The sequence below is a fragment of the Chroicocephalus ridibundus genome, chromosome 13 (assembly GCF_963924245.1).
Source record: "Chroicocephalus ridibundus chromosome 13, bChrRid1.1, whole genome shotgun sequence".
Classification (NCBI taxonomy): domain Eukaryota; kingdom Metazoa; phylum Chordata; class Aves; order Charadriiformes; family Laridae; genus Chroicocephalus; species Chroicocephalus ridibundus.
The window spans coordinates 4,869,142-4,892,850 of NC_086296.1; the positions used below are offsets into that span (position 1 = coordinate 4,869,142).

The 23,709-nt window shown below is 41.2% G+C and overlaps 1 protein-coding gene across 6 annotated transcripts in view; it reads right to left on the reverse strand.

The window, feature by feature from the left end:
• Positions 1-5,111: 5,111 nt before the first annotated feature.
• MLXIP (MLX interacting protein) overlaps positions 5,112-23,709 on the reverse strand; it is a 54,643-nt gene continuing 36,045 nt past the window's right edge. Inside the window, exons 10-17 of one of the 6 annotated variants that reach the window (XM_063350791.1) lie at positions 21,163-21,284; positions 20,248-20,434; positions 19,312-19,436; positions 17,274-17,372; positions 15,266-15,393; positions 14,056-14,179; positions 11,147-11,276; positions 5,112-10,469 (exon numbers count right to left, since the gene is read on the reverse strand). In XM_063350791.1, coding sequence (XP_063206861.1) covers positions 10,348-10,469; positions 11,147-11,276; positions 14,056-14,179; positions 15,266-15,393; positions 17,274-17,372; positions 19,312-19,436; positions 20,248-20,434; positions 21,163-21,284 — 1,037 coding nt within the window. In that variant the 3' untranslated portion in view covers positions 5,112-10,347. Of the gene's footprint in view, positions 10,470-11,146; positions 11,277-14,055; positions 14,180-15,265; positions 15,394-17,273; positions 17,373-17,395; positions 18,943-19,311; positions 19,437-20,247; positions 20,435-21,162; positions 21,285-23,709 lie in introns of those variants that run through there. The other 5 variants (XM_063350792.1, XR_010073126.1, XR_010073125.1 and 2 more) reach the window with 5 other exon arrangements.

Genomic DNA, 23,709 nt, shown 5'->3' on the forward strand with positions numbered 1-23,709 from the left:
GGCCAGCACCAGCTCTGCTGGAAACATGCTGGATTACCTCCGACGCAAGCACCGCACTCAAACGCGGCTGAGCTAATTATCGCTCCTGGAGCAAAAACACTCAAATGGTCTGGGAGCAATAGGACTTGTCATATACTTGTTTTCTTTTTTTTTTTTTTTTTTAACCAACTCCTCATTATCATAAGTAATGGTAAGGTTAATAATAACAATAATACAATTATTTTAGTCTACATTACCAAAGTTCAAGCCAGCCTAAGCATTAGAATCAGTTCCAAAATTATCTATAAAAAAATAAAGGTTCCAAAAAATAACATTATTTATCTATATATATAAAAAAAAGTAATTTGAACTGAAACGCCCACTTAAAACACAAGTAAAGGATTGCTCCTCTTTCTGCTGCCATCCCCTGTGTTCATTATTGGTGGTCCATACCAGCACACAGCCCTGTGCAGGCCTGATTTGCTCAGGAGTATTCATATTTGTGCTCTGAATGTCCAGGGAATTGCAGCTGGCTTGAGCCCCCCGCACCCCCGTGGCTCCTTCCCTGCGAGGCTGTGAAAAGCCCAAGGGGAGCCGGAGTGAGGGAGTCTGGTACCAGTTCATCTCCTCCACCCTCCTTCCAAATCATCGCAACGCAAATACATCAGTGTCCAACTCACCCTTCTGGTGCAGTGGTTCTTCAAGATGGTGCCATTAGTGCCAATGCAGCTGTAGCTCTTCTTCCTCCCGTTGCTGGAGAACCGTCCCTGTTCTGCCCAGACTTCTCCAGGAAGGGTGGTTTCTTGACATCAACTGAGTCACTGCCCGTCCCCAAAGAGCACTAGTCTGCAGAGGGGTCCTAGAAAAGTATTCTAGTTTCCTAAGAGGAACAGAGGGACCAAGCTCCTTGCTGGAGCCAGGGGAAGAATTCCTCCCAAATGGAACCAATTTCAGACACCACCATGGAGATGTCACATAGTGGTGACAGGCAGAAGGATGCGGGCAGATTGGAGCCCGTTACCCTGGTTTCTGATGTAAACACAAGCTTTCTCTCTGTTAGTGCCACACTGGCACACCTTGAATTCAAAGAATGTTTTAATAAACCACCTCTCTGACCCGTGGGAGGTTCGTGCAAACATGGTGAGCCCAAAACTGGGTATTTGCTCATGATGCCTTCTGCATCAGGAAGGCACCTGCCACTCCTGGAAGTCTCAGTGCTAACCCCTGTGAGAAGCAGACATATGCTGGTGGCTGGGGCACTCTCTGAAATTACTCTGCTTAGTTCCAGGTCTAACAAATTTTCCAGGGTCCCAAAAGTGCAATTCCAACCTTATGTCCTTAATTTTTAATAGAGAAAGAAGAATGAATGGAAAAGGATCACTGACTGGGGATGTGCTTATCCCCAAAGCAGAAGCAACATCTGTTGACCTTATCAGGTAGGGTCAGCAAACCACCACAAGCAGGAAGACATTTACATCCTGAGGGCTTAGACATCACCATTTCCAATAGCTGACACAAACCACTTAAACCTTGCTAAACCAGCGGATTATACAGGGCCACTCCCTGCAGTTTCTTGTCTCATGCACACCTTTTCTTCCACCTTCTGAATATGTAAATAGCTAAATGAAAGTGTTTTCCTTGGAAAGGGAAACAGATTTCCTCAAAAGTTCAAACAAGATGTTCAGGTGAGTCAGATGGTCTGTCCCAATTCACGTCATGGGAAGTGCAACCTGAAAAAGAAGAGTTGTTCTTCCCCACAGGGGCACAGCTCACCCACACGGGATGCACGCTTCAAACAGGGAGACACAAGCTTAACGCAAAACCGTGGCAAGCCGCTGTCCTCCTCACACATACTTGAAAGGGAACGGTGCTTTGCCACAAGCGTTTGGGATGCAGCAAGGCAGAGGCTGGCTGACACCAGAACATCAGACTGCAAAGGGCTGAGGTCAGGAAGTGATGACCAGCACCTCACTGCGGAGTCAGGGTGAGAGTGTCAGTGCATGCCTAGGTGAGCGAGACAGCAAGAGCAGATAGCCTGATGCACAAAGGGACACGACTGTATCACTAAAGCACTTCTGACATCTGCATTATGCTCATTTCTGCAAGCTCATACAGCAAACCGCCACTGATGTTGTCTGGCCGAGTTTATTTAGGTTCTGTAAGCAGCCTATGGATGTGTGGCTGCTCAGGTACTGTCCTTTCATCTATCCCGCTACAGTTTCCCTGCCAACCTTGGGTAGACATAGAGGCTGCTTCTTTGAAAAGCTCTTCGCGCTTCTCTGAGAAGATGGGTCAGCTTCAGAAAGGGAGGGACATTAAACAGGTTAGAGTCACACGCCGGATGACTGAGCTTGGACTGCAGAGCAAAGAGATGAAGAGCCAACACCAGCCCTAATGCAGAGGGGGTTGTGTGGCTTCCTTCGCAAGAGATGCTCAGGACCTCTGCTGCCCATGCCCAAGGCAGAATGCTCAAAAATTCATGCCAAAGCCCACAGGTTCTCAAAAGGTGACTTGAGCATTCACAGAGAAAAAGGCTCAGACAAGTCAGTCCCAAGAGGAGGCGGCTGCCAGCCCCAGACAGAACAGTGCGAGAACATCTACAGATCTGCAGCTCTCCTGGTGCAGGATTGTCAGGGCTAGAAAAATCCTCCTCAGGGCTGTAAATGGGGGGGATACACCTGCACCACACAGTGCATCTCTGCTGTGAGATAACGAGGTGGTCACCAGCAAAGCTTTCTTGACAAGCAGTTCCCCATTTATCCTGACTGAAAACAACACTGTTGGCTTTCAAGGCCCATGAGGAATTTCCAGTTGAGATGGAGGAGTCACCCACGGGCTTTGTAAGCGTCAAAAGGGCAGGCAGCAGGAGCATTTAAGGACACGATGAGTCTAATCTTTTGTGGGTTTGTTTCACATTTTGTGATGGAAAGGTGTTGGGGTTTGCGATACACACACCTTGTTCTGAGACAGGAAGATGTTAAACATCGCTCTGGGTGACACCAGTGACTGTTCTGTGTTTGCACACAGGGAACTTCCCCAACTCCCGGCTGTTCATTGTTTGCCCACCCCCTGGTGATGCACATGCTCAGGAGGAGAAAGTCCTTAGGGATCAGACAGGCATAGAAGAGCTCCTGAGGGTAAATACAGCTTAAAAAAAATAATAATAAAAATCTAGTGAGCCTTCCATTCTTTCACACGCAAACAGAGCCCTAAGTGCCAATTCCCTTCGACAGCAGTGATTTCATTTGGTGTAATTTCCATAGAACAAATGTAGGCCTACTTTTGGCACTGTTAAAGGATTAGCAGAATCAGCCACAAAAATAAGCTATTTCAATAACTATCTTTTGGCATATCAGCTACAGTCATACCAGCCTCACTGAAATCACCACAAAATCAGTATTAAAGAAACAGTTCTGTCCAGCCACAGCTTCCTCGTGAGAAATTCGATAGCATCATCGCATTAACATTGGCATTTCTATGCTTCGTCAAGAGCGAACTGAGGCTGAGGTGTTAGTTTATCACTGTTTAAATAGCACTGTTCCTCCAAGAAAGGTTTGATAGCATCGCTGCTGTAACACTGGCATTTATGTGCTTGGTCAAGAGTGAAGTCAGATTGCAGTGTTGGTTTATCGCTGTTTAAAGAGCAGTAAAGAATCACTGCCTTCTGCCAAAATGCTTTATGTGACATTAAGATAGAGATATTAAAAAAACTAAAGGCAAACAGAGTAAGAAAACTGTTATACCTTCTCCTGGAACCACAGGCCTGACTCATCAGAAGTTCTCATAAGCTGTATTAAGTCAAAGCCACCAATCACAAGGATGAGATTAACCAGCATCAGCTCTTGCGCAATGATTTTAAAATAAAATCTCTCTTTTCACTCATCTATTACCTTTCAGTTCAACTAGAGTCTCAGTCACCCAATGCTGCTTCCACGAGGCAAGAAAATCCAATATACCAATGAGGTGATTGACAACTGAAGCCCAGAGAGCTGAAGTGTCCTACCAGGGAAAAACAAAAATCAGTCATTAAAGAAAAACACTATTTGTTCCATTTTTTAAATGGACTTAAGCAGCTCAGTGCCTAACACTGCCATCAATTCCATGGGAATACCATGTTGTCCAACCTTAGTGCTGCTCTGTGAGGTCCACTGTCCAGGCAGTATGTCAGCCAAGTGCCCCAAATCCAAGTCTGCAAGGAAATAAGACCATCAGGGCTCAAGGCATTGGTGCAGCCCCTACAGGCTTAAGAATTTTACCTTTCTTGGAGAAATAATAGGTCTACCTTTGAATTACTAGCCTGTTAGAAGTAGGTGTAAAAATAAATAGATGTTTGCTTAGTTTCGTGAAAAGAGGTCCCTCTCACTAGTCCTATCACCTTAGGAATACAATTGGAAAATTATGTTATGCAAAATGTGAAAGTTATGGTTACCTAGGGTGAAGAAACATGTACTTTCTGTAGACGCTTGGACTTGTGGAGATGGTACTTTAGCCCACCTGTTCATTCCCAATCTCTAACCTGCTTCAGTGAAGGGGAGCAGAGTTGAAAACAGAGGGTAATTTTCAATTTTTGCTAATCTGGCTAACGCTTACTCGGGTGAGACAGGGAACAACCCAGCACAGAGCAAATACAGCCTGGCAGCCAATGCGTGAGAAAAGGAAATCACTCGTAGACTCAGAGTGAGTTGATTCTTTCAGTTAAAAGGGCTCAAGAGGCACCAAGTTTCTTAAAAGAGAGTCCAAGCTTCAGAAGCACAACAGCGGGTACAAGACTTGCAATGGGAAAGCCAAACACACCGATCCCAAAGGGGTGACTTCGGCATTGCTAATAGCGAAATGAGCCCTTGTCACCTTTCAGAGTGGCAAAAAGGATGGCAGGTGCTGGTCCTGGTCTAGGAACAATTCCTCTTAGCATTTCCCCCCATCCAGTTAGAAAATAAAGGCATTACAACCCAGTTTCTTCCAAAAAATAACCTTTATTGTTTTGGTTGTAAATATAAAAAATGCATTGCACAATTTAACAGACCTACTGAAAAGTGCTACATATCAACAGCACAACAGAAGTTGTGTCATGCAACAGAACAGGAAACCTAGGCAAAGCAAGAGCACAACCTGAAGTCCTCATACCTCCAAGCTTTTGTTTTTCCTTTTTTTTTAACAAGAATGAACTCCACTTAAAACACATTTAAATACAAGGTTAGAAGAAGAAAAACAGCAATTTATTCACTGTATTGTTAATTAAAAGGCTTGCTCCTAACATTGATATCTTTTGATTCAAAACCTTATTCATGTTGTAAAAATTCAGATATAAAAGCAGTTCAGACCGTGGCTAGAAAGTCATTCTACTGTTGTATATCTAATATGTGTTTCTTTGTAACTGAATCAAGTTTTACAGCTCAATCTACAATTCGGTACTACCACTTCTGCTCTAACGCAGTAAATGAGCATAAAATCCAACCAAGAATGAAAGAAAAGGAAACCTGATGCCTTAACTGATGTTGTGGGAACAATATTGGGTTCCTGTAAAAGAAAACACCCCAAAACAAATGCTCTCCTCTGAAACTCAAGCGTATAAACTGAGGAGCAGTAGGAGAACTCCTGTTGTCTCACCTAATCAAAAAACCTCCAAAAAAGTCACCAATAGTTGTCCATAGCCTTCGAGACTGAGACGACTGAATCCCTAAAGCACCTAAACCAGGTATCCTCAGCCTTTTGATTTGGGGTGTTTTTTTGCCATGCAATAAAGGTGGAAAGAAACCAAAAAAGAAAGGATGGAAGAAAGGAAAAGGTCAAATAGTTAACAACACATTCTATTTGCAACCGTATCTTCTAGTTGGTAACATCAAGGCAAGAATTACTCCAGAAACAACGAAAGTGAAATAACATTCAAATATTTTGTACTACTAGAACATTACCTTACTGAATGTTTCCGCAGCGAGCTTTGCTCTCCTGATCTCAAACTACTCTGCAGGAGTTTTGTGTTTTAAAAGCAAACAAAAAAAAAAATTTACCTGCCTCTCTCAGCTCACGAGAGAGAAACACATGCATACACACACACACACATACTCTCAAGGGAATGTACAAAATTCCTGAAGATACAAAGTAAAGGGATGTTATTTTCTAATGCAATTTGACAGCCCTTTGTCTTTTCGAGCCATTCCATATTTAGAGATTTAAGCATTTTCATATTTACTGGGTTTCTGTCAAACTTCTGGTATGACAGTAAAGTACGTGTGTGTGTATGTGCCTGTGTACATGGGAGGGGAGGACGGTGAAGTCCGCAGGAAAGACGCAATTTTTTCCATACATACACACAATTTTTCACAACCTCAGTTTCAAAGGGACACAGTAATGTCATTCAGATAAAATCCTCTTAAAACCCAGGGAAGCCCCACTTTGTCAATTCACTGAATTTTCCACATAGCACTGTAAGGGAAGAATGTACAACTTCAGATAAATCAAATGCATACAGGACACCAAGATCTAAGGCACAGATGGAAACATTCTAGTAAGTCTCCATTCAAGGAAGCCTTCCCAAGGGGTCTAGAAAAGCATGGAAGAATATGCCCATCAGGTCAAATGGTATTAATAAAGAGTCCTTTGGTTTTGTGCAGAAATCAGACTGCCAAGATGAAGCATACGCTTGTCTCTGTTCCTACTGCTCATTAATTCGTTCAATTCTAGTTTGCTCCTGCACTTTCACCACTTATTCCTCTTGCTAACAGGGAGCATCAAATAAGCCTAATAACTACATCAGATAATGCAAAAGTTCTCCAGAACTTGTGTTTGGGGTGGGGGCCATCTACAATGTATTGATTAATAGAACTCAAGGTCAGGAAGAGCCACTAGACAATCTCAGTTTGACTTTGTGCATATCACAGGCCATAAATATTTGATCCAGCCACTCCCTTATTGAGTGAAATACGTTGGATTTGACTGAATATGACTTGTATTCAATTATATGGGGATTCTTTAAAAGTTTAGCACCAATTCCTTGAAGACAGCTGTGCATCATCTGTGATTCTGTGCAGAGTACAGGCACCATGTGTTTTGCTTGCTTAAGTATACTTTGGTGACACTGAGGAAACTGGACCGCTTAAATTAGGGGAGAAAGCATTACCAAACTTTTTTTTTTTAAAGAAATATAGTATTTAGACTCCTCAATGGGTAAGACAGATAGACAAAGGAGTTAAAATATAAACCAAAGTGGAAAACTATGCAGGAATTAATACATATGTGGTCAATCTCTTTTCATACTGATCCTCAGTACTTCTACTGTGCAGATGTGAGACATGATACAGCTTTTTCCTCCTGTGTTTCCAAATGAAGTGAAATCACACATCTCAAAAGGTTGACTGATAAAATAATTCTGATTTGCAACAATAGGGTGAGAAAATACACTGAATCACTGCTTCAAAGAGCAGCCACATCATTTCTGATAACTGCACTACGTGGAAAGTATCTTTTCACTTTTCCTTCCCTCCCTCCTACACTCTTGTCTAAGTAAGCAATCTTTAATTTTTTTCTCTTTATTATGTTAAGATTTGCAGTCTTTTAATAGTGCCATGAGCTTGCTTCTTCATCACAAGTTATAAGCACTTTCCCCCCAGTCATAACCAGTTCACGGTGCAATGAGCATGATATTTTTTCCATCAACATCCGGCTAAAAACTGCTAATGGGCAAAATTTTAACAGCTCTGTCACACTAGCCCTTCCTGTTCCTTTAAGGTCCCTTTCAGTTTCCAATCCATTCAGTGAGATCTGAGATGTTAGGATTTAAGCTTAGAAGTTGCCAGAATTCCCTGGGCTTTCAAGTATGCTTGCAGTGCACTTTGCTTGTTGAGACAAAATGCCAACGTCATTGATACTAGTAATGGTAAAAATCAAGCACAATCACTGCCTGACAAGCAGGAGACCACACCACAGTGGAGGCATTACAGAATCTGTTCATCTGAAAAGTACAGCAAAAACACAAGTGGGTCTGTTCTTGCACAATTTGCCTACTGATTTCTTTCTAGAAAACCGGATACATATTTTTAACATGCAAATATGCATGTAGATATCTATGCATCTCAATGAGATAGCCCTGTAAAGAAAACTTGAGGGATGCTCCCCAGCTAATCACAGTGTTAAATGACTTTACTGGAATCAAGTTCACAATCCATGATAAAAATGGGAGGATTTAAAGCACTGATTTAAAAAGGAATTTACACTTACTCGACACTTTTTATCCAGATGCATTCTGAAGAATATTGCTCAGTTGATTACAACATTATGTACGAAAGACCTAGATACAGTTTCCCCCCCAGAAAATCTACGCACTATTTAATTACTACGACAACCTTTATACACTATTTCAACAAACCATTCCTTAGCTGAGGCCTGGATTTTTGTTGGTTCTACCACAGGAACACAGGTTTTCACACGTGCACAAACTTCAAATGATGTATCAGATCTACTGGGGGGAAAAAAAAAAAAAAAAAGAAAAAAAAAGAGCATCTCCTCGTTTGTCTGCACAGCTACAGAAAGGCATTTTGGTATGACGGCAGATCACGCCATTTTGTCTTCCCTTTCGGCTCCTTTGCCCCCCCAACAGTCCCCTTCAGCCCCCAATTCTTCAACTCACAGTATCTCTGCTCAGGGAGAGGGCCCTGGGTTAACGTTTCATGCTTTCTTCTTGCTGCAGTCCTGCTCACACATAAGCAAACTCTGCAATGAAAGCTATTAGCTGCAAAATCTCAGGACAAAGAAGAAAGAAAATTCTCCCCGTGCTTAGTCCTTCTCCTCAGGCCTATTGTTTCTTTTTAAGCTTTGTCCCATCAAGTAGAGAGGACTGGGGGCAACACTGAGAAAAATGACATCCCCCGAAGGAGAACCTACTGACCCCATTTCAGCTTCTGCAACGCCCAAATATTTTAGCTGCTCATTTTAGCACTGTAACAGTCTGCTGATCGCCTCCAGGCAGCCTGCTTTGGAAACTGGAAGAAAACGTCTCAGAGGAGGTACAAGGGAAACGTTACCCACAGTTTGCATAGCTCTTAAGAATCAGAATCAAGTAATGAGTGGAATTACAAGGGTCATAGGATCATTCCAGACTATGAACAATCAGCTGGAATGAATATCCCAGTGCTGTCTCAGGATGGACAGATCATCACTGGTGTAACGAGACTAAGTTCATCTGCAGCAGAGGACAGTACTTGCTAAGACTGTCACAGGAAAATGTTATGCAGTATTTGGGGTTTTAAACATATTTTCATATGTTTTATATTATCATTTATAATTCATGTTGAAGATAACCTTCCCATACAGACCAAATTTAGCTAAGTCCTTCAGGTTTTTCAGATAGAAGGCAAAAAGAACAAGCAAAAAAGACAAAGAAGCAAAGAACTGACTACAAGTCCATGTGGCTTGATATAGTTACTGAGATAACAAAAAACTCAATTTCTTAACATTACAAACTCAATTCTTCTCTCTGAAGCAGCACTACATTTATCTACGGATGTGTTTTTATACGCACACATTTTATGAGGAAGGCAGCTGAACTCTGCAGAGCACAAGAAAACAGTTCATAGATTAAAGGGGTATGAAATTGATGTATCTATCCTAACTACAGAATCTATGCAATCTAAAACTGCTTTCTTGCACTTACTGCACAGTCTGCTACTCACTTGCAATAGCTGTATCAGGAAAAATAATAAAAACCAGCTACTTTATTTGCTAGAAAATAAAGCATGTCTTGAAACTGATCATATGCAATGATACACTCATTAAAATAAAAATACAAAAAACACAGCCTGAGATTTTAATTCTAGTATTTTTGCCACGAGTTGACATCATTGACGGATTTTTGTTCTCCTTTGGTTTTTAATATGATCCTGTTTAACAATTTTCACTATTCAAGTAAAACAAATGGAACTGAATACCAGAAAACAAAATAAAAAGCACATTTTGTTTCATGAAATCGAAAGTATATTTCCCCTTTAAGAGAACATTCCTTGGTGTACAAGATTTACACTTCAGAGAACTTAGTACTTGAAGCTGTTTCATAGAAATATGTTTGTTGCATATAGATGCATGCTGCATTGATGGAGATATATTGCTGCCTGCAGGACTCAAACCTGCTAAATTTACCTGAGCTTGGTGTTTTCTCACTTAATGGAGTACAGCACAGCACTGAAGAGGAATCAAAACGTTACGACAACGTTGCGTCATACTTCCACGTATTCTGAAGGCAGAGCCAGATGCCCTGAACAACGTCTCGGGTGATGGAGAGAATTCTTTCTAAAGTGCACCAACTGAAAGGAGACTCGCCAGGCTGCCAGACTGGCAGGTTCTCCACCCCTTGTATAAGCAACTCATTGTCTTTGGTTGTTAGGTTTCGCCAGCTGTTTTGTTCATTTTGATAACTGCCTCCGCCGCTTGCTCTGGCAGACACGATGGATCCGACAGAATTGAGGTGGTTGTACTTAAATGCCGGAGGGTGTTCAGCACCACTATAAAAAAAGTCAGAAAAATAATCAAAAAAAGCCATTAGTCTGACGGCAAACAGATCCATACAGGATAGCGTGCAAGTACTGCACAGCTGTTACGCATGACAGAATTAGGGAAATACTTCTGCAAAACATGCAGCCTCCACACATAGCCACAGCAATCAACAGAGATGTGCAAGAACTGTGCCCAAGGAACAAAGAATGGAGATCTATGACTTTTAAAAAAAGCCCACCTATTTCTTCTACAAAAGAGTACCACTTTCACTTTGCAATTAAAACTGTAAATGTAAACGCTTGCTGAATTGCAAGGGGGAAAGGACCAAGCAATAATGCCTAAACAGAAGATCGTTCCAAAGCCGAATACAAATCTCAGCAAGTCTTCTTCCGTAATGAGTTAAATCACACTGCCAAACTTACTCCCATTAGAGTGGAGTATTTGAAATCTAAATGCAGCCTAAAATTGTTTGAATTCTGCTATCTATATTCAGCAATTTGTTAAGCACGCAACCGAGCATCTTCACAGTCAAAAGAGGCTCTTATTTTTCCACTGAGATAATAAAAAGGAAATCATATTCAGCATCATGTGCTTGCTTTGTCATCATCTGACTTTCAAGAAATGGTATTATATATTGTTTCACTTCCTACAATCTGGAATAACTGATGGATAGAAATTCACTTACTTGGCCTCAGAACAGGAAGAGAACAGTGCTGATCCAACCAGGCCATTGCAGTTTGATTCAGATCCTTAAAGCTTGTTGTGGAAACCATCCCATTGAAGGACTCAAACAATGGCTTAATAATAATGCTGAACTGAAAATCATCCAACGTTAAGGGAGACAACAAAGGAGGAGTTCAAAACATTCAACGGGAAAGGCTACTACAGTTCAGTCTGCAGAGAAAACAATGGACTTCAACTACTAGAGGGATTGCAACATTTCAAAAAAATTTTTTTGAAATCTGTAACACAAAGGAAAAAACTGAATATCATTTCCTAGTGATGCTCATCATGTTTTGCAAAATTCCTGTACAACTCGCCTGATCTCCTACAAACCAACTGCACGCTGTAGCACTGTTGCAAGCACATGAGTATCTGAAACTTCCACATACATGTAATTCGTTCAATTTCTTCATTGCCACCTTTTTCATGTAACAATGATGCTTTCATAGCAAAAGGATATAGAAGCTTCAGTGTAATCACACCACCGATGCATCCAAGGCGGGGTACCTGGATGAGTCTTGCCTGGCAATAGTGAGTCCAGCACAGCCCAACAGTGCAAGTATTCAGCCAATTTCTCAGGCAGATTTTTCAGCAAACACTCAAGTTTTCTGCTACTGCAGCTAAACAAAGACCCCAAATTACATAAGCATATTCTTAGAGCTCATCAATGGTGTGGGGCAAGGATTCCCACACCAAGGGCCAGACTTGCTGATCTGCATCTATGTGGACCAGAACAGTAGCAAGCCGAGGACTATCAGGTGTTCCTTTTGGCGCTCTATCATCACAGCTTGGAAGGATGGGCCTGGAGTCGGCAATAACCTTCCTGGCAGAAAAGGAGCAGACAGAATTCTTAGCCTGTAGTGTATTAAAATGTACAGAGCACCACCACAAGCCTCAGTCGGCCTCAGCTTCCAGGCTTTCAGATGAGCTTTCCTGGAACGGGCACTCAAAACAGCTTGTCAAAACAACACTGCCATGATACTTCACCAAGTAGACTCCAGCTTACAGGTACATTTACTTCAGAAGCTGGTTGGATGATAAAACTCAACTGAAGGCTCAGAATCTGTGGTTTTACCATGTTAATCCAGATGGGATTTTCTGACTACAGTCAACAGTATGTGAAAACGCAGCCCAAACCAATCTCAGCATTGTCACGCACCCCCATCTTTCTCACTGTGGCTGACAATCAAGATAGGTCTAACAACTACCTGGAATACTCAAGGAGATTTGCATGCCCTTTTACTGAGTGACTGGAAGAACAACATGGGTATTATTCTACCAGTATTCTAATATTCAAGAGTATTCTATTCTTGGGTTATCTCTAGTAGCCCAAGACCAAATTACTCATTTCCCTCCTATATGCAAGAGAAACTATGGTATTTTGATATTTGTAATGAAACCGCCCTTCTATCTCTTACAGTCATTTCATAAGGAGGAGATTTTTTTATTATTAGAACTCACCCCTGGCCTTTGTCAGCTTTTACTGCAAGGGATTCTGAAATACGTCAGCACGTGTTAAGGATTCAATCCAGCTGTTAGAACAACTGTTCCATCACAGTTACATTCTGACTTGTAAAGAGAATTTCAGGAACATTCCTTTGCCTATCAGTCTTCTCTTTCACCAACTACAAAAGCCTTTGTCTTTCCCCAAATACTACAAAACCCAGCTACCCAAAATTGCATCTTCATCTCCAATAACCTCTGCCACTTTCTAGAAGTGTCTCACTTCCAAATTCTGGAGCTATTTAACATCTTGGAGCAATATAAAATAAACACACTATGCAGTCACAAAACATGTGGGGGATTGTCTTTAAATAACCGTTTTTGTTGTTATATTAAAGACCTCTATTTTTGTAATTCACTTGAAATTGTTCCAGAGTTAATAGTGCTGTAGAATCCAGAGGTTCCACAGTTGCACCAGTTCTAAGTTACCAGAGGCTGCGTGAGATCTTGCTAAGAATTGTTTCCTAAAAGGATGCTAAAAGGGAGAGTGTCTTTCTAGGGCCAACATGAACCAGGAAACACCAAAGAAAGCTTTTTCACATATCAAAGTATTAAAAATGCTGTACTCCATGCATGTACAAGCATGAACATATATACTCCTATTAGCTAGGCAGAGGGAACTAACCAGCACAGAACACAGACACAGAAAACATAAAGTGCAAATAAATAGCTCTATGAATATATTAAGTTTAATGGGAAAAAGGAAGGTTAGCACTACTGCTCGCTGCTAATCACTAATATCCCTGAACTGATTCAAGCTAATGTTTGATCCAAACCAGTTAAGTCTATACAGCAGAGCACAAATGCAGCTAACTTGGTTTCATTTTGTTTGTGCCCTTCTACCTCCCGCACTATCATTCGCTTACAAGCATGGCTGCTGGCACTGAAGAAGCAGAGAAACTAAGTTGATTCAGTGTTGTAACAAATGACACACAGAAAGCTAAAAGAAAGAGAAAGAAAAAGAGAAATGTTCAAGTTTTTAAAACCGCCATTACAACAGCTTCAGTAATTGTTTGCAATATTTTTTTCCTGAAATCTTTCTTATCCTTGGTTCAGTTTTTCCTAAAGAGCTACAGTTACAGAAGCACTCCATTAAACATTTCTTGCAGTGTAATAACCCACCGAGAAAACCCTGCCTTTCTATTGCATTTTACTTTCAAGTTAGCTCCCATACTTTAAGTTGAACAAGTTCTGCCTCACGACAGCCTGTAAGGCAAGGATTAACATCCCCATACAGATGTGAATGAAAACTGAGGACACATGTTATTTAAATAACTTGGCTTAAAGTCACAGCATCAGAACCCAGTTTTTGGCTCTAGTTATATTAGCACTAAACCACCAGTTCAGCGGGTTAATATAAAAGGATACAATCCAAAACTTCCAGTTTTGCAGGGTCCTGCTTCTCACATACTCATCAAACATCCTCTTCATGTTGTCAAATCTTTGCCGTGTTACGGGAACCCCGGTAGCAGGGAGCTGCTGTTGACAAGAACTGAAAAGATGTTTTTCTGAGGTCAGAATCCCCGCCAGAAAGGGCACAGTTCTATTCCATACTAAATTACAGCAAGAGAAAATTGTGTATCCCCAGTATCCCTGACCGAGGTGGCTTCCCAGTGCATGACCACGCTCCCCCCACCCCTGCCCCAAATGTAGTTGTTATAGCCAGGAATACATACTGTTTTCACATCAATTTTGTCTATATTCATGCAGCAAAGCAATTTCTCAAGCTCCTACACGTTTCTTACTACAAGCAACAAAACTGAAAACAAAGTGTAACATACAACAAAGTAGGTTTTGGCATCTAATTAGAAAATGGCACCTTAGGAGTCAAGGAAAAATTTACAGTTACTCCTGAGCAATGTTACAGAAGAAAACGTTATGGAGATTCTTAAGAAACAGATCAATTTAAAATAAAACCAAACAGATGTCATCATACTTTTAAAGAAAAATAAAAAGATTTTGATTTGCTGATAAGTCTAACGTAATGCCTAAGCCTAACACTTCTGTAGATGGAAGAAAAACCACTGGGGTTCTCCACGTGTTTTGCAATAGTACATGACTATCATAAACCCACAGAGGAAACTGAGGCACCAGGAAGGTGAAGTGACTTCTCAGAGTTATATCCAGTCAGTGGCAAGCTCCTTGATTCCAAGTCCTTTGTCTTATATACTCAACCATATTTTCCTATAAAAATTGACTGTGTTTGGAAAGAAAACTGCAGCAAAGCCATCATGAAGAGTAAGAACATTCGATCACCCAGTGAGCACAGCTTTAAAAAGAACATTGTCACTGGCTTCTTCTAGGAATTATTCTCACTGACCTGATGCATCTTTTCTGATGCTGCCACTGTTGTGCATTCATGCTCAGAGCTTGCTGAAAATCCACTCGGGTTTGTTACCAATGCCCATCCCACAGCAATTCTGCCTTTTTTTTTTTTTTTGGAAGTTGGTAGCAACTCTACTTCTGTTCAATACCCATCTGTTGTTTGGCATGACATCTGAGGCAAACATCCCCTGTTGTTAGCCAAAGCAACATTCAAGCTGCTCTGCTTCATTACAGAAATTTCCCCAAATCTCACATGATGGCAGCGTTTAGCTCCTCGATTTCTTCCCGAAGGCGCCTGGTTTCCTCTTGCATCTGTGTTCTTTCCTGCTGTAGTTTAGCGATATATTCTACTGTTTTCTGGAGCGTGATTGCATGGCTGATCTAGACCAAACACAAACATAGAGCTCACTTTCTGGAACAAAGCTAGACAGATGAAGAGTTTGCCCCTGACCTGCTCTAACACCCAGAAAAACAGTTCAGCGCCCTTTCTTAAGTTGCCTTCACTGTGTGCAAAAGCACACAGACAAGCAGACCAAAGCAGTTAAGAGAATACTAAGCTCTTCATTTCTCTGTGTCGTGTTTGCACACTAGTCCAGAGAAATGTGGTTGCAGTGGTTGTTTTCTTCCACAAATTACGTTTTTGCTACTTTGTTGAAAGAAGTATTTCAATAACTTAAAAAGTTTTATTTCATCACCTCTCCTCTTAAAAATATTTACAATTCTTACTTAATTATTGAAGGATGTGCCACATCTGCTGATAGATTTGTAGTGCTGTTAGAAGTATCGTTTTGAAGTTGACAATATAGATTATTTGGCTTGGGAAACCTGAAGTTATTAAACAGAAGGTAACACGATCTTGCTATCACCAAAGGAGACAGAAACAATGTCACACATCTTTTTGAAAACACTCTCCAGTACTGAGGAACAAATTAAAAATCTATACTTGAGGAATAAAATAATCAGACATTTTACTAAAGCTGAGTTTTCAAAACTGATTACCTTTCAAATAGGCTATTCAAATCAGGAAGTGATCAGGAAGTGACTTATGGCCTATATTTATAAAACTATAAAAATTATGTAAACAAATCAACATGTGGCACAATAAGCTTTCACATTTTCCATGTTTCAAAAGGTATTTAAAGGACATTTAGAATTCTGTTGTGCAGACAGGTCTGTGCTTCAATTATTTTGTTTTTAATTTAGTGAACTACGTTAACTAGTACAGCCAGAATACATTCTTAATTTGGACAAAGCCACTTGATGATGATAAGTCAGTTAGGATTTTTTTTTTATCTGTAAATCTATGCACAAAAGGCAGGTGACGGGGGAAAAAAAAAAAAGCCCTGAGAATATTTGCAGGGCTGTGGGCACAGGGTCAAATTCTTAAAGGCAGCTGGGTGATACGAGGCATAAAGAGTCCCAGAGGGATTTCCAAAATTGCCTGAACTGGCCAGGCTTCTGACTCCTCCTGGGAGGTAGAGATCTCATTGGTGTAAGAAGTTTTAGAAATTTCACCGGACTTTTTTGTTCTTTGTTTGCCTCACTGACATGTTTCAACAGCACGTGAGGCACACAAGGTTGCTCTGCCATGCTCTCAGCTGACTAAACGCAGCACAGCTGTAGTTAGCATGGCATGAAGCCTAAGCTAACAAGCTGTGTTCATAGGTGGGTACATCAGCTTACGCCAAACGTCAAGGTATGTTAAGCCAGGCCCAGCATCGTACCAACAGCATCTACCTGGCTTCTGGCTGGCTCAGGGTTCGGGCAGAATAAGCTTACAATACTGGCTGGACCACAGCTTTTCAAGTCCAGTTGTGGGGACCAGAAGCCACCCAGAATGGATATAAAAAGCCAGTATGTCAGAAGAAAGGTGACAAAGCAGTAAGTGCAAAGTCATCTCATGCTGCAAACATAACAAAAGTCTTCATTACTGGGGTCCCAAGAGCAAGGATTGCAACAATCAGTTTTCCTTCCTTCCCTATTGGCTTTAAAGCTGCAGCATCTCATCAGACAAGACTCGTTCAATGTTTGAAGCTGCATCAGAAGAGCAATGTCTAAGATGAAGTGCTTCCACATACTCTTTTGACTCTAAGCCATGGATTTATCATCGTTCCCTTTCAAAGTCCCTCAGTTCACATATCTTCACTGACAGAGCGGCATTCCCCATCAACAGTGAAGAGATTAAATTTATTAACAAGTCTTTTTAGAATGGCTCTTTCTTACATTCCACATCGAACTGTTAGTGCTGCCAAGTTACTTACCGACTTGGAGTTAGCTGAAACCAAGCTGATCAGAGTACTGAAACCAATCTTGATATTAAACCTTCGTTTTTGTTCTGAAATATGCCTCATTCTTCGATTCTGCATAAATAAAATTAGCTCAGTCTATGCAGTTCTCCTTTAACATTCTACTGCTATGACTATTTCAGCTATTCAAATTCACCATGTAATTTTTGTTGAATTATGGCATTCATAGTCTTCCCAGTCAAAGCCATATGACTATAATTTTGCAAACAATTACTTAAGTTATTAAAAAGAAGTGTCCAGTGTATTAAATTCAATTCCAAACCTTGTAGGTTTTCTTCTTAAAGTAAAAATTCCTACTTGAAACTGTTATACTATTTCCTCTTCTGAAGCTAAATCCAATTTTTGAGGCATGTAATTAGTTAGGATCTTGTTGAAGCCTTTAAGTTTAAAACAGTACGTATCATTTATTCCTAATACATACATCATGTCTACTGATGTAACAGGCAGTCCGACAAAAATAAAAAAAGAGAAAAGGATGCACAACTCTTGCCTACCCTGAGGATAAAGGCTTTGTCAGGAATTAGCATTTTAATTTGTAGCATTAAAAGTTGTTTCCACCAAAATTCTTGGAAGAAAATAAGGAATGTGCACTTTAAGAATGCATTCTCAGCAGAGCTAGGCTTTCTGGCAGTAGCTCACCATCACCCCATTTTATAATGGAGGAAAACAATGTAATAAAGCATTGAAGTGGCTGCTCAAAACCACAGAAAATGCAGGTTCATGAGCAGAACTGAGATTTCCAGTGCCCTCTATGCTTTGCCAAACTGAAAAAACAATGTTACCCAGCAATACAGAACTGTTTAGTCTTAACTAAAAATGCAGAGGAACAAAAGAACGTACAACTAGAGACTGGCAAACATCACTGTTTCACTCTTGTCTTACAAAGGAGTTACTTAGAGTACACATCCAAAACGATTCCTGACAGAGCAGGTGAGTTTAAATGGCTATAAAGCCTATCTTGTTCCAATTCCCTTACTTTTAAGAACATTCCTCCACCTAGTGGCCACTTTCCCACCATCCACCAGTCCTAATAATTTCTTCCTTTAACTTGAACAGGCTGCAACTACTGATGGTGAGCATCTATGCCAAGCAAAGAACTGCAAAATTTTACGAGTAATTTGCAGCATACTCAAATAGCGGCAGTTCTGATTCTCCTGTGCAACAGAGCTAGAACTGAGTGCAATCACAGGCTGCAAGTGTTTACACTTACCTTTCTGCCCTGGGAGTAACCAAGCTGACACCAACTCATAGGGTATACAAAGACAGAAAAGCCAAAAAGAGGATGGCACTTGCAAATTGTTAAGTTACACTCCCTTTCACAACAGAATGAATGAGACAGAGTTGATTTTCCTGCATTGGCTGGTTTTTTTGCGGAGAAGCTCCTCATACCATCACAGAAAGTGTTCTGACAAGGTCAGCTTGTGTGTGAGGTACAGCCAGCTTTCAGATGCTATCTCTAGACCGCCGAGTTCTTACCCCAATAATTCTCGAAGTGTTTTACAGCTGTAACTTGTAGAGTCTGTGGAGCTGCTTCTCTGTGGAGCAGCATAGCATCACTGGAGACATGTAAGTAACTCAGCAGGTCAAGAACTCCCCCTCCAGCGATGGCCAGAGCCCTGCAGACCTGAAGATCCCCAACAGAACAATGGCAAAAAGCCACGGTTTAGAAAACTAAGCCTGAAACCTTTGATCAAGTAAACTGAGACCTGTCGTAACACTCCTGTGAGCCGCAGCAGGAACTGCTGTCATGACCTCAAGGACCTGCAGCGGTACAGTTAAGCCTGGCCCCTCTGGTGATACAACCCTAAGGAGCAGAGCAGGTTATTAAAGTCTAACATTTTAAATTGAACAGAAAGCAGTGAAAGCTAAGCCTAAGGCACAAATACTCCATTCCTGAAGCACAACTTACTCTCTAGTCCATGCTCAGACATCAGGGCAGAAAAGTAGCTACAAAGGTGAAGGAGAAAAGCACCTCAAAGGAAAGGACACACACCTTAAATGCAGCCACATTAGGGTCAGTGGTAGGTTTTCCTGAGCAGCTGTTCTGGGGAGACTGTGGACTGGGGCTCTGCTCAGAGGTGCAGGGGGACGCTTGGCCTGAATTCTGACAGTCTCGGCCTTCATAAAAGGAAGAAAGACAAGTCACATTAACAAACAGCTTTCTGTAGCAAATGTAACTGCTGAGAAGTTCCTATTCAGAACTGAACTGAAGTGCAGTTGGCAACCAAATTATACTCATTGATGCAACAACCACATGCTAGAAAATGTCAAGATTGCTGGGAAAGCTTAGTATTTCATGGCACAAGGCTAATACATCCCAAATAACAATATGTAATAACACTCCTTTCACATACACGCGCGTTTCAGCAAAGGCATGTTGAAAGCAGCGGCTGCAACTCCATCATCCTGCTAGACTCCCCCATTCGAGGCTCTAATGGCCTGGGGCATGATGGTAACACTTACAAGCCATTCACCGGCAAAACCAGCATAAGTCTCTAAAACCAGCCCAGATACCGCTCTATCAACACGCATGCAAAAGGAGTCTTTGCACTTACCTACTGTTCACAAGGACTGTGTCTTAGATCCTCCAATCGAAATTATAGTTACGATACTGAACAACAAACCTATTCAGCAGTTTCTGCACAGATGCCTTTCAAACAGGTTTAATTTTTTGGTGACTATGACAGTACGCACTTTTAGAAAGGAGCCGCTTACACAGAATTGCAGTTTGTGGGAACACTGCACAGTAGTTTAAGAGAAAAATTGCAAATGACGGGATGCAACCGAAGCTGCAGGGCAGAAGGGCCTAAAAAGCTCTTCCTTTAAAAATTATCCAGGGATCCTCAATGCCCATTTACAGCCTGCCTAACCAACGGAAACACACTTACATGTGCAGGGGAGAGAGAACGCTTACAGCTTTCTAACTTACTAGGTGTAGGTGAGGGAACTTGTGAACTGCTACAGTGGGAAGGGGTTTGCTCTCCTTTCACCAACACATCCTTGACTACACTAGGAGAGAAGAGATGTGAGACTGTGGACTGGGTTTGTTGACTACTTGGTGCTCGCTGTGCTGGACCAACCAGAATGTTACTACGGAACTCCGTCACCCCGGGCGCCTGGGAACAGCATAGAAATAGCACAGAGAAAAACAGAGAGAAACAAAAAGAGAGCAGGAAGGAGGGGATGGGGGCAGAGGGAGAGAAGGGATGAGAGAAAGGAGAAAGGCGGGGAGAGAGAGAAAAAGAAAGAGAGAGATTTGTTACCTTGCCTTTCACTAAAAGTCACAAATCAATACATGATTAACAATCTGATGACATGAAACAAGGGCCAATAAATAAGGAATTAGCAGGCACTGAAGTCAGACTTCTGGCAGGAGACCAGCATCCTTTCATAACTTAAAGCAGTATTACAACACATCAACCGCATAATATACTAAAATCTATTTCCATCTTCCTGCATACAACATATTGAGAAACCCACTCATATACTCAAGGCATGCCTTCCCATATGTAAGTGGAAAGGTGACTATCCTGGGTTCCTTCTAGCTTCTGCACAATTAAGAAAAAGCACAAACCATCCCCATTCATAGTACTGTCTATACATGCCTCTCTGTAATCTTACTGTTGTGTGAGACAGTCTGTGCAGACTAGATAGTGCTTCCAGGCCCATACAGTAGCTAAATTAAAAATAAGCAAACATAATGCTGAATGCAAACACGCATATGCTGGGTAACAGGTAAGATTTAGTGAGATTTAGTTACTCTCCTGAGCACATTATGGCTCAAACTACTTGCAAATAACAGGCCTAGAAAACAAATATATACATATTTTTTTCTTCTCCTTACTCTGACAATTCCAGCTGGTGCAATTGCAACATTAGACTGAGACGTGGCTGGCGTCAAAATCCCCTCTCTTTTTAAAGGTGCTGGAGTTACAATCACAGCTCTGGACTGTCCCTGAAAGGCAGCTGAAGAACACAATTAAGTTAGAATAGTTAATGAGACAAAAAAAAAAGCTGGAGATTATTTTGTATGAAATAACTTGTAATTGAACAGGGGAATGGATTAATAGGCACCTATTTGGAACTATTTAATTGTAATACAAAGTGCCACCAGTTTTCTGATAATCTCAATCCCATGAATCCAGTACAAAGGACTCTCACACACCAGTTACTTCGAGGCTTTTAGCATCACTGTCACTGTTTCAAGGTGAATTTACAGAGGTACTTAGTAAAACAGGGAGGTGCAAAGTGTCTTCATTCTATCAGAGCTGGGTTTGACAGGAGAATCGTCCTCACCTCTCACATCCATACTTCTTGGATCTCAGGCTTGCTCCGCTGATCCAGAAAGGGTCAATGACAGAAACCAACTAAAGGATGCATATTCAATACTTCATGTGTCCTTGTATATTCATTAAATTCTCTTCCTAACCACTTCACTCTACTAGCTTCTCTCACTATCTGGTTTTACAGATGCTTTACATAACACACAAGCACAAGACACAAATGTGACTGGGAATCAGCACCAGAATTCCAGAAAATAGGCTAAAGAACCAGAAGTTCTGCAGTGTTAGACAGCTAGAGATAATTGTGAATAGCAGCAATTGTCTCCACGGAGAAAGTTATAAAAAAATTCTCAAAAAATGTCTGTACTGGAAGCTTGCCCCCATGATGGGAATCAGGATCCTTGCTCTGAGGCTTTTTTCACCACTATAGTATTCAAGTCTAACATAAATTTGTTAAGGTCTCAATTTAACCAATGCAGATGTACAGTTATTGACACGGCATTAATGCTGACATTGTTGCCCAGACTTTAGAGAGAACATGACTAACCATCGTATATTGTAACCAAGAGAAGAATCATGCAAAGACACAGCTTCTGTATGCTTTTTGAGAAAACTGAACCAAACTTACTCAGTTTCATTCTAGCCTGTATTGGCTTCAGCTCTCCTAATAAAGTCATGATGTATGAAAAGTGTCACAATAGCTCAGTCACATGCAACCTACCCCTCTGCAGTTCAGCATCAGGATACTGAAGGACACACACAGCAGAATGGGGAGACAGTGCAGGATATATAATGTTCTCCGTGACTAACAACTGTGGTTTGAATCAACTAAAGTTTCTGCATAGTCTTTGTTAGAAAGGCGTGTGGACTGCATAAACCTTGTGTCAGCCCTTGCGTGGGTCTATCTGGCAGACAGCACTGTCACTCTGATACAGGGAGTTCATTCTTTGTCTGAGCATTCCCACACATGAAGCTGGAATCACAACCCTTCCACTGTTCAATAATGTTCAGAGGGACTTATGACATCTCTATTGAGCTAAAGAGCCTATTCTTACCAGTGCATCAAGGCTGCTGCACAAACTTGGTATTTCTGGCTTCCACATTTGGGTAACTGTAACAATCTGTACATATTTAGATGCCCCGTTATGTTTTCCATGTTTCTATCCTACACATCTATCTTTTGCAGACTTTACTCTCAAAATCAGAACATTTATTGTGGAGTGGTGATAACAGAGCTCTTTCCCACATGAAGTCTTGCACCTGACGAGAAAATCTGTGCAAATTTTTGAGTCCTTATATCACAGGGCACTAAATGTTATACATCCCTTTCTAACACAGGTTATAATGCAATTTACTTCATAGTCATGAGATTACTTGTTTGTCCTGAACACAAGTGACAGGCATAAATGCCTCAGTTACAAGTACTCGTGATTATTCTATTGCCAAAAATAAAGCCCCAGTCTTTACATAAAACCTTGGATTTGACCTCTGAGCTTGCTGTCCCAGTAGTTCAGGAGCACTGTGATCCCTGAACATATGCCACTACCAGGAATGAAAAACAGCAACAACTTTAAATCTACATAAGAAATAATGATATTTGTTTGTGATGCTCTAGAAGTAACTGATGAAACATTCCAGAAGTGATATATGGGTGAGGAACAACCCAGGAAGCACTAAGAAAGCTAGGAGCAAAGGCTTTCTGAAAATGAGAGTTGCCTACAATGCGTGTCTTAGGTGGGAATACATCTTGACTGCTGAAGGTACACGGACTCTTGCTTTATAACGTACTATAGACAGAAACACTGCCATTAACATCCTAGTGCTACTAATCATGAACTTGTTCCCAGTGACATGCTAGAATTAGGTCCTTGGATCTGTTCTACTCCTGAACAGAGATAATTTTTTTTTTTTTTTGTGTGGGTAACCACAATGCCAGGTCCTGACAGACACGCCTACTCCTTAGTAAAGCCTATGTAACAATAATCCTCCAGGCAGGGTTTTTCTTGGATTCTTGTTGCACATTTCAGGTGGCTGAAGTCACTTGGTCCCAAGCCAGCACAAGTCTAAAAACAGTATGCAATAATCCCAAGAAAAAGTGTACTGCCTGT